At 33.4% G+C, this 13,165-nt stretch overlaps 1 protein-coding gene across 4 annotated transcripts in view; it reads right to left on the bottom strand.

Moving 5' to 3' along the window:
• The window catches only part of LOC119606623 (GATA zinc finger domain-containing protein 14-like), a 156,457-nt gene extending 154,382 nt beyond the window's left edge, over positions 1–2,075 (bottom strand). For 3 of the 4 annotated variants that reach the window (XM_037960191.1, XM_037960192.1, XM_037960195.1), the window contains exon 1: positions 541–2,005. In XM_037960191.1, the coding sequence (XP_037816119.1) occupies positions 541–1,848 (1,308 nt within the window). In that variant the 5' untranslated portion in view covers positions 1,849–2,005. Of the gene's footprint in view, positions 1–540 lie in introns of all 4 variants that reach the window. The other variant, XM_037960193.1, reaches the window with a different exon arrangement.
• Between the last annotated feature and the right edge of the window lie 11,090 nt (positions 2,076–13,165).

Genomic DNA, 13,165 nt, shown 5'->3' with positions numbered 1-13,165 from the left:
ACAACAAAAGGTCGAATCATAGAGAATATTATAGGAAAATGATCATTTATCATAAACCCTCTACTCAGGGTCCTATGGTGCCCCCAACAGACAAAGGATGTTGAATACATATTACGAGGTCCAGAAGCGATCTTTCAAATGCAATGAAGAAATGAATATGTTCCATTATTTCAATGAAAAACAAACATAAATATTCTGTGATTTATGATCAAGACCCTTTAGATTCCGTTAGTTATATTTTAAAATATGGATAAGTACCGATTTTTTAATCTTTATATAATAAACTATAGTTTAGACTCTAGTGGATGTATATTTTCACTTAAAAATATCGATTTTAAATTAAATTTTTAATAGAAATAGTTCGCTTACGAACTAAGCAAATCTGAACATCGATTTTTTAATCTTTATATAATAAACTATAGTTTAGACTCTAGTGGATCTATATTTTCACTTAAAAATATCGATTTTAAATTAAATATTAAAAAGAAATAGTTCGCTCACGAACTAAGCAAATGTGTAATGTAGTAAAAAGAAACTCACCTGCATTATGGGATACGTGCTGCGTCCTTTACCCAAGCGTTCTAATATCACCAACTTCTCCGTGTCCACTATAACCGCATGAATATTAGATGAAGCCAATATGGGTTTAGCCGGAGCCTCGATCGGTACAAAGTTCTTATTGCGTTCGGCAAAATGACGATCAAACGAACTGCGACGATCACTTTGTGAACGTTGATACTGTTGACGAGAATTGGACTTATTGCCACCACCACCACCATTATTCATCAAATCACCGTTCGACATGTGGCGCGAGGAGGCAACATACGATTTTGATTTGCGATATTGTTTAGCATTATTATTGTTATTGTTGTTGTTGCTGTTGTAATTTTTAAAGTTCAAAGGTTCCAAAGCTATGTAAGAAGTTGTAGAGGTATCGTTGGCATTACTAGCAGTGGGTTTCAAACATTTGGCACAGGGTTTTGCTAAAGCAGCAGTCAATAGATCAGCAGCTGTGAGCTTAACACTACTGCGTCGGGAATTTTGAGCATTAGGATTTTGATTTTCATTGGTAATGGGTGAGGGGGATTTTGAATTAGTACGATTTGCTTTGTTGTTCTTTGATTTTTCACCGGGCAAGGGATTGTTATCATTGTAAGTATTATTTGTGGTTAGGGTTTTATGAGTGTTAGTGTTGTTGTTGTTGTTGTGGCCATTGTTAGTGGTTTTCTGTTGTTGTTGCTGCTGCTGCTGTTGTTTGCTGTTGCCCAATGTTTGAGCATAACTGTGGGAGGAATTGCGATAGGATGTGGTTTTCTGTTGGTTTTTAGAATTTTGTGTTTTTTGCTGCTGTTGTTGTGTTTCTGTGTTGGTGGTTTGTGTCTGTGTTTGTTTAGTTTGGGATTTGTTAGTAGTGTTGTTGTTATTATTGGATTTTGCAGCATTTTTATTGTTTTGTTTGTTGCTGTTAACACTATTACGTCTCTTCTGATTCTGATTGTTACCATTATTCTGTGGTTGTTGGGCCTTTTGTTGTTGCTGATTTTTAGTTTTATTATTGTTACTGTTGTTGTTGCCAGTTTGATTTTGCAAATTTTGTGTCTTTATTGTGGTTGAACTCTGCTGTTGTTGTTGTTGCGGCTGTTGTGTTGCTTGTCTTTTTGTTGTTAATTGTGCTTGTTGTTGTTCATTTTGTCCATTGTTTGAGTTTTTTTGTGCCATTTGTTGTTGAGTTGTTACCTTTTGATTGTTGACTCCTTCAGCAACATTTTGTTGTTGTTGCTGATGCTGCTGTTGCGTGGATTGCGTTTTTTGTTTCATTTTTTGCGGTTTATTACTATTATTGACCATTTTATTGTGCCTTCTATCTGTATCAATCTTTTAATGTTTGGTTTTTAATTTTTAACTTTTTTGTATTTATTTCTTGTTGTTTTTTTTTCTGAAATTGTTATTGTTTAGTAACAGAAAAAAACACTTGTTATTTTTTATTTTGCAGAAGAAATATTTTTTTAATTAGTTTTGTGTTTTTTTTTATTATTTTTGTAGAAGTTTTGTTTTGTTGTTTTTTTTTCTTGCACCTAAAATAGAGAAAAAGAAAGGAAAAGCAAATATTAATTTATTATCTAATCAATTTTATTTTTTAACATGTTTTTATTTAAAATTTTGTTTAAATATTTTGTGAAAGAACAGCTACGTTTACTAAGTTTATAGTTTCAATTAATTAACTCATTCTAAGACAAATAAAACAAGAGTTATATTCGGCAGATTCGAATCTTATTTAGCCTCTATCAAAATATCTAACAATCTTGATATGTTTCTATTAGGGTGATCGATTATTCGACATTTTCCAAAAACCGGTTTTCGAATAGTTCGAATAGTTGACATTTAAAAAAAAACGGTTGATATTTTTCAAATACAGAAAAAACCGGTTAACCGGTTTTTCATTATAAATAAAAAAATATATTTTAATTTAAAAAACTTAATGTTTATGTTTAAATTTGATTAATAAAACATGGCCCGAAATTATTTTTAACAGTTTAAAAGATTATAACTTTAGATCTAGTCGTCTGATTTACATTATTTCTTTAATATAAAAAAAATTAGGGAAAAAGTGGGACACTTCTGTTAAACATAAGGTACTATGTAATCCTAGCTTATTTTAAAAGCCCTGTTTAGGAAATTTGCATAGGCATTCCAACACTTCCATAAAATTTCAGCCGTAAATTAATTATTGTAATTGGAATATAATCTTAAGATTGATAAAATTTTATCAAACAGTTATCAATTTTACAAATAAATTTTTTTAAATAATTAGGAAAATCAAAGAAGTTTAACCAAAGGAGCTGTAGAAAAATATACGCTAGTTCCTCGACTCCAATATTTTTAAAATTTAGACGGGCTGTATTATTATTTACTTAAAAATTTCATTTAAATAATCTTTGAATACAAAGCAAATAAAAGTATTCGAAACCGGTTTTTAAAAAGTGAAAAAACCGGGTTATTCGATATTCGAAAAATCAACATTAAGAAAAAACCGACACTGGTAAAGCAGAAAAAACCGGTTTTAAAACCGGTTGAAAAATCGAGTCGATCACCCTAGTTTCTATTCAACGGGAAAATGTAAAAAGAAAACATTTAAACTTTATTGTCTTCTGAAGTAGAAGAGATATCCTACTTATGTAAGCTTATTTTTAAAAGATCTTCTAGAACTATTTATATTGCAAATTTCAACTCATTCTGATCTTAAATGGATTTTTGGCGATTTTTTATAAGAGAGACTCGCGGTAACCAACTTTGAGGAGCCATTCACTAGCCCCCATTCCTCCTGCAAAGCCAAGCTATTGTAAATCAGCACATAAACACCTCAACTCCAAACTTGTGAGATTTCTTAACAATATCTCCCATAGTTCCAAAATATCGAACTATTTCCCAAAAGAATTGGGCGTACATGTTTCACAAGGTAGTATTTTCCTCTTTATTTTATTAATAGTAATACTGAGGACCCTAACAGATCTGTCTGTCTAAAGGATACCTTGGAAAAATCTCCATCTTGGTGTTATTGTAATATCCCGGGGAAAAGAGGTGCTACCAATACCTCTAGTCTGCCGGGACTATAAACTGGTGATGATCAAATGTATCCTTGGCCTTTCCTTGGAATGATTTGACATGGGGTCTAACCAGAGTACCATATAATCTGTCACTACGGGTGGCCAGTTGCCCGCAGGACTTGTTCTGGCTGATCAGCTGGTTGAGGTTACTTCGGTATCCACATAGTGTCTGTGGTTTAAACCCAAATTCGCGGATATTGGTTGAAAGACTGATATATCCTATCATATATTTATGTCTGAATTCTCTCCCAGGTGCTGTTGCCATCTCAACAGATGTCTTTGGGTTATGTGACTGAGCAACTTACGCTGGATTCCTGAACCTGTTGAGTAGTGGGGCGCCAGTACAGGTTGGGGAATATGGTCTGAGAATGTAGCTGATATAATTAGTAAACAATCGGGAAAGTCTCCTCTGCCCGACAGGAAACTAGTACTAATTTAGTTGACCTTTTAGTTCGGGGAAGTTCTCGATGCTGTTGCTATCTCAACAGAATTCATATTGTTTCATGCTACGCGACTTATGGTTGAGGCCTGACACTCAACTTGTCGGGGCAATTATTGAATTCGAATTGTCTTTGGAAATTCCTACATTCTTTGTCACATTATCTGACATACAGAGGGATCCTGATTCATTGGCTGGGTATTTCGGACTACCAAATATGTCTCTCAGTAGAGTGATTGCGCGTGCTTTAAAATGGGTCATTAGTTCATGACATCTAAAGGGTGGTCACCTTCCGGTATACCGGAAGATTGATGGACCGTTATCAAGTCTACCCAGTGGATGAAGGAGAGCACCGTGGCAGGAGTTCACGTTAAGCACTTAGATATTCTTGTCTAAAGGATCCAAATTACTTATGTAGAAGGTCCAAGGAGGTCTTTTCTATCTTTTCACGAAATGGCGTCTGTTATCATGAAAGCGTACTTAGATCACTTATAACTTATGTTTAAATAATCGGGGCAAAAGTGCCAATCAAGGATCAGCTTTTTCCTCCTATTGAAACTTATATAAGAAATAAGGCGTCACTTACAGCCGAACGGTTCATAACTTTAGGCGAATTGATACGTCATCAATGTATACTGGACATATTGGAAGTCCATACACAAATATCGGACGTGCCCGATCGCATATCAGACACAGAATTTGTCGGCAACTTTCACGTGGAACATTAGAGCAAATACTCGGAGGACCCGTTGCTAGGCCCTGGAGTTCCAAATAGAAAACCCAAAAGTCTATAACAATAGCTTACAGGCGGAATACTGTGCAATATGTGAACTGGATTATAACCAATATGGACCCAACAGAGGTTATATTTACCGAGAGCCTTATGGAAGTCAATTAGGACGATATCAGGTGATATGATTAAATCTAAGACCGTATTAGACTGTTAGTGAGTCTTAGCCAATAATCTTCCAGAGATAAGTTTTACATTATATTGGGTACCAGGCCACTCGGGAATAATCGGCAACGAAAGCTCTATTGTACTTGCTGTAAAGAAGGAAGGCAACTCGAGGAAGTTGACCTAACGTTCGACACAATGAGGGCTGATTTAAAAACATTAGACTGTAAGAGAGCCTTAACCGAATACTCTTTCAGAGGAAAGCCTTGCATTATATGGCTACCAGGCCACTAACGAAAAGAGGACGAAAAACTTTTCAGAATGAGCAAATCCAATATTAGTATGATGTTCTGGATGAAACAACTATACAAAGTTGGACGATTGGGTGCAGACAAATGTAGAGAATACGGAGTGGACAGGGAAAATCTATAATATTGTCATTGCCAGATATCTGGAGGCGATTGAACACTACAGATTTGCTAGTTCGAAATCAATCATTAGCTTTGACATCAGTTCTTTAACTAACTTTCCGCGATTAAGGATTCGGAAACCATGTAGTTAGTGTCTCTAGTTTTTGGTTTCGCAAAACTTCAAAACATTGAGAGATTGCTATAACCCTATGATCCAGGAAGTTCACCAAGATTATGTCCTAATTGCATTTCTAGGAGTTTAGTTAAAAAGTTATTGTGTATCCTTTAGACATAAAATATGTACATATATCATACTGAAACCATACGAAATATTTATGCATAAAACGATCTCAGTGAGAAATAACATTTTCTCCAACTAATCACTATTAAGGAAAAAATCGTATCTTCTATTGGGAAACCCAAGTAATACCCCTCAATTGTCATTGTAATTTATCAAATAGCATATTCTCAAGAATTTTCCATAAACAACTCTATACTAGACATTTTGTTTACAAAATAAAATTATTACAAAAATAGCCGGGTCTGCTGTCTAGTCTGTCTTCCAGAGATTATTAATAAAAAAATAAATAAACATAATTTTAAATATATATATATATTTAAGTAATATACTAAAAGTAATATAATATAAAAAAGCAAAACAGCAACACAGCTGATACCTTATTGCTTAACAAATAAACACAGGCCCCTTAACAGATAACCTCTGAAAATCAAAGCATATTCAAGCCCCCCATTTACAAAAGTTTAATAATATCAATACTCTTCAAGCAACTCTGAGTCATTGAAAATTTTACTCTCTTTAATAAAACGACAAATTTATATCACTTCTCTTAGTTTTAATTTATGTCGTTGAAAGTTCAGTTCAAAAAAAGAAAAATTAAAAATAAATAAACAAATGTGCAAATTCTACGTGATCTTTAAACATATTTCCTATAATTTTAGATTTATATTTCTAACCGTTTCTCTCTTTCTCTAACTCTTTATTTTTTATTTAAACTTTCTCACATATTGAGGTTCGTCCTCTCCATATCTCTTCAATTCCCTGTTCAGTTCCTAAAATATTTTGTTGTTTTTTTTAAATTTTTTTATGATGTAATATTTCGCGCGTTCACACACTGTTATTTTTTGATTGTTTATTTTCAGTGAATTTTTTTTAATTTATTTATTTTTTTTGCTCATTTACGTTTTAAATTTGCGTTCTTTATATTTAATGGTGTGTGGATCAATTATTTCATTTCAATTTTTTTTACTTATTATTAATTTAGTGATTCACCCTACAATAAACTAAATGTTGTAATTGTATAAAAAAAAAAAAACTTACTGACTGGTGGCGATGGTGGTTTTATAATATTTATTCATATTATATTAACAAGTTACTGATCATCGTGTTGAAAATGACACAATGTCTAATTGGTTTTAATTAATTTATTTATTCATTTAATTTCAGTGTAAATAATTGCAGGCCTCATTATAATGTACAAGTGATTCAATAATTTTTTATAATTATCTTTGGTGTAGCTGGAGTCATTGATCTAATTAAAGATTTTAATAATTTATTTACAAAATCTATAGTTTCTTAATACATGATTTATCGGGGCCTTCAAGTTCAATATTTCATTTTCTTGTGGTCAACATACATATTTATCCGATATATGCCATATTCATTATCCATTTTACGTCCAAAACTTCAGTTCTGATCAGCTACTTCAATCGAAAATTTAGTGAAAGTAAGTGTTAAACTTTATAAGGCACCTTCCCAAGCTATGGACATAACCCGAATAAGAGCTATTTATTTTAGAATACTAACGGTGAAGTCGTCTTGCTCACTTTATTTAGATTTCTTAAATTCTTTAGATCAAAATTTGTTGTATTTGCTTCAAAGTTCAGAAGACAGTTTAAACATTATCCAGTACAATGGTTCAAAGCCCCGATAAACAGAATTCAGATCTGTTAAACAAAGGTTTTGCAAGCGATTAGGATATAGTCCTGTCGTAAGCGAATCTTGGGCTTTGAAAACAAAGTGTGGTTGGTAAATACCATCGGAATACGATCACAAATGTGAAAAAATGTGAACTGGCATACCGCTTTCCTATTGGATAAATTAGATCCACATAAATTGAGATTGAATTTCCGACAACCGAGTACCGAGACCAATATTTGGAAGAGAAAACCCCTTAATGACAAGATACATGAGTATAGTTACTGGATCTCCTGTGAGAAGTCCTCAAAGCATACTTAGGAAGCGAACTAAGAACTACCCATTTCAATCGTCTAGACCTAAATTGCCTCTGTGGTATGTGACAACTTCTTCGATTGCTTTGTTGACCCCCTGACTAAAAAGTGTCTGCTCTTTATGCCAAGAACAGCTACTACGTCTCATTACGTATATTTCTGCACCCTTCAGCGTCAGTTCCTAGATATTAAGGGTACATTTTGTTTCTGTATTTTGAATTATTGTGGTACCTACTACAGGATGTGTGTATTTAGCGGCATTCTGGCCTGCGCCTGACCGAAGGGGAACGGCAGTGTCATAGTTTCTTACTTAAGATTTTAACTTCGAAACTCTGCGCGCTTATTTTTATGAAAAAACGGCTCCATATCCTTGGTGCTAAGATTTCCAAGGGTACCGAGAGTACTCAGAGGGAGGTTATAAGTCTGATTGCGAATAAAGCATCTATAACCATGACTAACTAGACTGCCGACCGGGATAGGAATTATCAGACTAAATATACAAAACAACTTACAATCGAATGCTGTATATCTTTCCACGAGGAATAGTTCAGTATATGAGGGTTACTGAGTGCTTGAGATACGGCATTGGAATAGGCAGACGGAAATATAAAGACATATTTTTGTGTAGGTCAGATCAACTAGGGCTTGAACTGATCAGAATCAGTGAATTGGTTGGTTACCTTTATAGTTCAAGTATAGTCAAACGACTCTGTTTTAACAGGACCAAAACTGATCAGAATCAGAAAATTGGTTGGTTACCTTTATAGTACAAGTATAGTCAAACGACTCCGTTTTAACAGGACCAAACCACTCGTCAGATCCAACCTGGACCCATAAGATATCTCATCAGTGGATACAGACAACAAAACCAGCCTGCCTCAGAGAAATATTTTCAAACACATTTATAGATGAACATTTAACTTATAATGAGTCAATAGAGTATAATTTATAGGTTCCCTGGTAAATGAAAAGTTCCACAAGTTTTCATTAGTTCTGTCGAACTAGTTAAAGCTTTCAGTCTTGTTAAAATTTATGTGCTCGAAATTTATAACTCAAAAGTTTGGGTACCATCAGAAAGATCAACTACTCTTGAAATCCGAACAAGATTTTCGCCAAGTGACAATTTGTTTAGAACAACTAGAAGAGATTGACTTAGAATTCAGTTGGATTTTACTCCGCTTCAATTTTTCTTGATATATATCGCAAGTTGGTTGAGAGATAACTCAGACTCCTGCTTATATTAGTCCGGTAAAATTGACGGATGATCGTTATAACACCATAGTATTCGTTTCCTTCATTTCTCTCAACGATTCCAAAGATTCCTTAAAGATGGTACTACGAGTCAAACGATTATGTTCATTTCATTCGAAGTTGTTGTTCTATTTCCCCATGATTGTTCGATTTTAGTATGTTACACTTTTTCTTAAGCGATATTCCGAAATCTGAAATATATTACTAAACGCGAAACGATAAATTCTCACAACATCAATATATTCCATCGAATTTTCACCACAAAATCTTTGAAAATTCGATCCTATTACCAATTGGTTTGATCACTTATTGATCGATATGAACTATTAAGACTTTCTATATAAAAGATTGGAGGAGTTCGTTATCTTCATCAGAGTAAAGCTAAATTTACCAATAGCATCGATCAATTTGATACGTTTACTTTAGCGTATAAGATATTGTGAAGTATAATCCAGACCACTGGTCATATTAGGCCGGTAATATTGGAGTAGACTTTCCCCTTAGTTTCCCTCAGCGATCCACAGGATATATATCCAGAACTACAATGAACTTCCTTTAAACTCCTTTAGCATTTACAGGCTTTTCTAATTTGAAATCATGAGTTTGAAGTTTAAAGTTACAGCATTGAAAGATCAAAGATCTATTTATTGCTTGACAGCTCGGTCGCTATATTTACCATGGCGTTAGGCCTTCGACATGACATTTTGACATGATTAATAAAATTTTGGAATCTCTTTTAGGTACGTCTGTACGAATCTGCAGTCAACTTTTAAAAAAATTTTAATTTTTATCCAAAAAGTACTAAACTTTGTTTTCTTTTCGTTGACTTTTATTCAATTCCTCATATCATATAAAAAATTAACACACATTCCACTAGTGGAATACAAATATAACGAAAGATTTAAACATTTCTAGAATAAGAGAAAGAAACAACAATGATTAATTTAAAATTATTAAAGATAAAACGTGAGTAAACATAAAAAAGTTGTTATTGTTTATTTATTAAACTATATATAAACAATTCGCAATTTCTCCTATTATGGGTAGGGGAAGCTTGTGTCTTTCGAATGGTGCTAAAAAAAAATTCCACTTGATTATCATTTTTTTGTCTGAACAATTCTTGAGAATTTTGTGTGTTCATGTGAGCAGAAGATATAGTAAAAGCACCTGAATACTATAGATGTTATAGAAAATTGACAAGAGAGTGGCAATTAGTTAAAACGACTAAATGATGAGCTAAATTAAGAACGAAAATATAATTGTCCACTTCAGGATCGATGTTTTAATTAATATATTGTAAACATTGGATTGGCCCTCATTTACCACAAATCTAATACAAACTATAGGAAAACTATCGTTTTTGTAGTTAGGAATCAGATCATATAGGTCGTGGAACTAATAGTCATGTATCTGAGTAGTAATCATAAAGTAGGGTATTGTCACAGTAAATTAGTAAACACTTAATATGACCATTGGTTGCCTACGTTGCACCTTTTCTAACCCGTGCCCATTCATATCTTTACGCCTGCCAACCAACCAATTGACTAAACAGAACGCAAATGAAAAGAATAAAATAGAAATTATATACATTATTAATTGCGTTTGAAAGTAAAAAATAGAACACACAAAATTATACAATTTATCAAAATGCAAATCATCAACAACAACCCAAAAAACAAAAACTAATGAAATACATACGAGGGTTAGTCAAAAAGTTGTATGTTTTTTTTTAAAACAAATCAGAAATATTCTTAGATATTTTTCTATTTACTTATTCTCAATAGTTAAAAATTTTATCTGTCATTCCATACTTATCTCCCTCTACAACAGCTGTAAACGTAAACAAACAATTGTAATGATTTTATAGACACAACGTCAGCAAGTAGTATTGGTACTTTACTTTAATACTTTTTCAAATAAATTTTCTAACAAAATTAAAAGGGATTTCCCTATCTCAAACATTTAAAGCAAAAAACAAGAAAGTATAAGTATTTCCATCATTATCAACAACAACTTGGCATTTGGTAAGAATAAAGACAGACTGCTTAATGTCTTCATAAATTATAGAAAAAAAATGGTAAGATTGCAGACTTTTCGTTACGGTACCTAGTTAAGAGGGTAAAATTATGAATGTGTCCTTGGCCTAAAGCCAAAATTTATAAACCAGTCTAGTTGTTTTTTTAGGGAAAGTATTTTGCACGTTAAACTTGTAATATTACTTCTTAACTTAAGGGTGTTAAGTGTTGTCAATTTAGCGGTTTTTTTTGCACTAAATTTGAAAGATTTTAGAATCCTATAAATGTGACTTTCCACGGACTCCGTGGCACGGAGTAACGGACGCCAAATCATTACCTCATAGATCAGTATGACTTGCTATTGTTCGATTGCTGTGTATAAGCATATACACAGAGGGAAATAGAAATATACACGCCTGGTACCAAATTGACACCAAAGAATTTAAAAATTTTCAATGACAACGCAACGTTGTCAACATTGCAAAAATTCGTTGTCGAAATCTAAATTTTATTCACAGCCGTTGTCTAAATGTTAAGAAACGTGGTAAGCTCACTATGGGCTACGGATTGTTTGTCAATAGTGAGCTTACCACGTTTGTTAACATTTAGACAACGGATGTATATAAAATTTAGATTTCGACAACGAATTGTTGCAATGTTGTCAACATTACATAGTACGCATTTGTTGTTTAACAACAAATGCGTAACCGAAGTATTTAATGAACATAAGGAAAACTCTTTTCCAGCCTTCTTAACTGAACACAATCGTAAAATAGGCGACGATTGGATGTACATATATACTTTGTACATATATACTTCGACAACAGATGGTATTGAAAAATTATAAATAGTTTGGTGTCAATTTGGTACCAGGCGTGTATATTTCTTTTTCCCTCTGTGTACATATCAGCGAATTGAAGACATCGTTTGATTGTAGCATTTTGGTATGGACGTGTGATCTTAGAAAATCCAAAAATAATTCCAATTTTAACAACAAATGCGTAACCGAAGTATTTAATGAACATAAGGAAAACTCTTTTCCAGCCTTCATAACTGAATACAATCGTAAAATAGGCGACGATTGGATCTGAGTTGGCTTGAGATGGCTTGCAGAACACCCAACGTGCTCTGGACCTGTATTTCACAGAAAAGGGCAAACTCTTCCTTGGAACTTCATTTACGCTGTTAAGGCTATCACAATAAGCTAAATGACCTCCGAATGTTATCGCTAGATTGCGTGATTCCCATACAACCTAACAACAGTTTGCTTATATCTCGTTTTTGTTCAAGTGCCTGGACCAATAAGCAAAATTGCCACTTTTGGAGAAAAGATAAAAAAAAATCCCCATTCAAAACATTCGGTAGGATTTATTGAATATATCAATAACCAAAATTAAATATCGCCTTTACTGATATAATTATGATCCAAAACGACTCTACTTTATACTTTTTAAGTTAAATCGTGGCTCCCCTTACTTCTTTTAAAAGTAACAATTCTACACAATTGGCTCTAAGCTGGGACAGTTAAACTTAACACTGCAGGGCTCTGAAGTCTTTCGATATTGGGAATATTATGTAAATTCCTGGAAACATAGACTATTCTTCTTGACAAGAGTTTTACAACTGGATAACGAACGATGCATTTTATTCAGTAAATGGAATGCTCAAAATCTGAAATGAATGATTTTAAGTTATTACGGGGTGTTCGATGCGGTATTTTTATTCCCCGCTATAGCCGAACGTGATGGTGAACCAATTGAACATAAAATGTCTCGGGTACCTTGATATTCCGATGTTTCTAGGAATAGTGTTCGTGATACTCTCTTATGCTATAAATCTTTAATATCAGCTATATAAAGTTCGGAGATCAGCATGCATTGGGATAACAGGGATAAAGTTCTGAAAACTATATTGCACATCCTACATATAGATCGGCATATAACGGCCATATCTTCTTGTAGAGCAGCGAGGCTTAACTCATCCGGAAGTTGGAGATTAAGAATATATGGACACGCTAAGATTTTAAGCCTACTACCGCCAATCTTGAAACAACCATCCTACTATATTACTCCACACACGGAATTTGATAAAGTTTGCAAAGTCATAGTTCCTTCTAAGAGCGAGTTGTGTATGGATAACCTACCGACCGAATATACCAATAGAATCTTTACAGATGGTTCTAAAATGAACTGCGATGTTGGTTCTGGTGTCTTCTGTGATAAAGCTGTAGTGTTTTTCAGTCTGAAATATTTGCTATAATGTTAGCCTGTAGGGTGCTATACGGTCTCAATATTCGTGGC

This window comes from Lucilia sericata, unplaced genomic scaffold (genome assembly GCF_015586225.1).
Source record: "Lucilia sericata isolate MDLA Ls3-8-SP2 unplaced genomic scaffold, ASM1558622v1 Contig000608F_arrow, whole genome shotgun sequence".
NCBI lineage: Eukaryota > Metazoa > Arthropoda > Insecta > Diptera > Calliphoridae > Lucilia > Lucilia sericata.
Note: the sequence above shows the minus strand (reverse complement) of the source record. Positions and strands in the feature narration are given on the sequence as shown.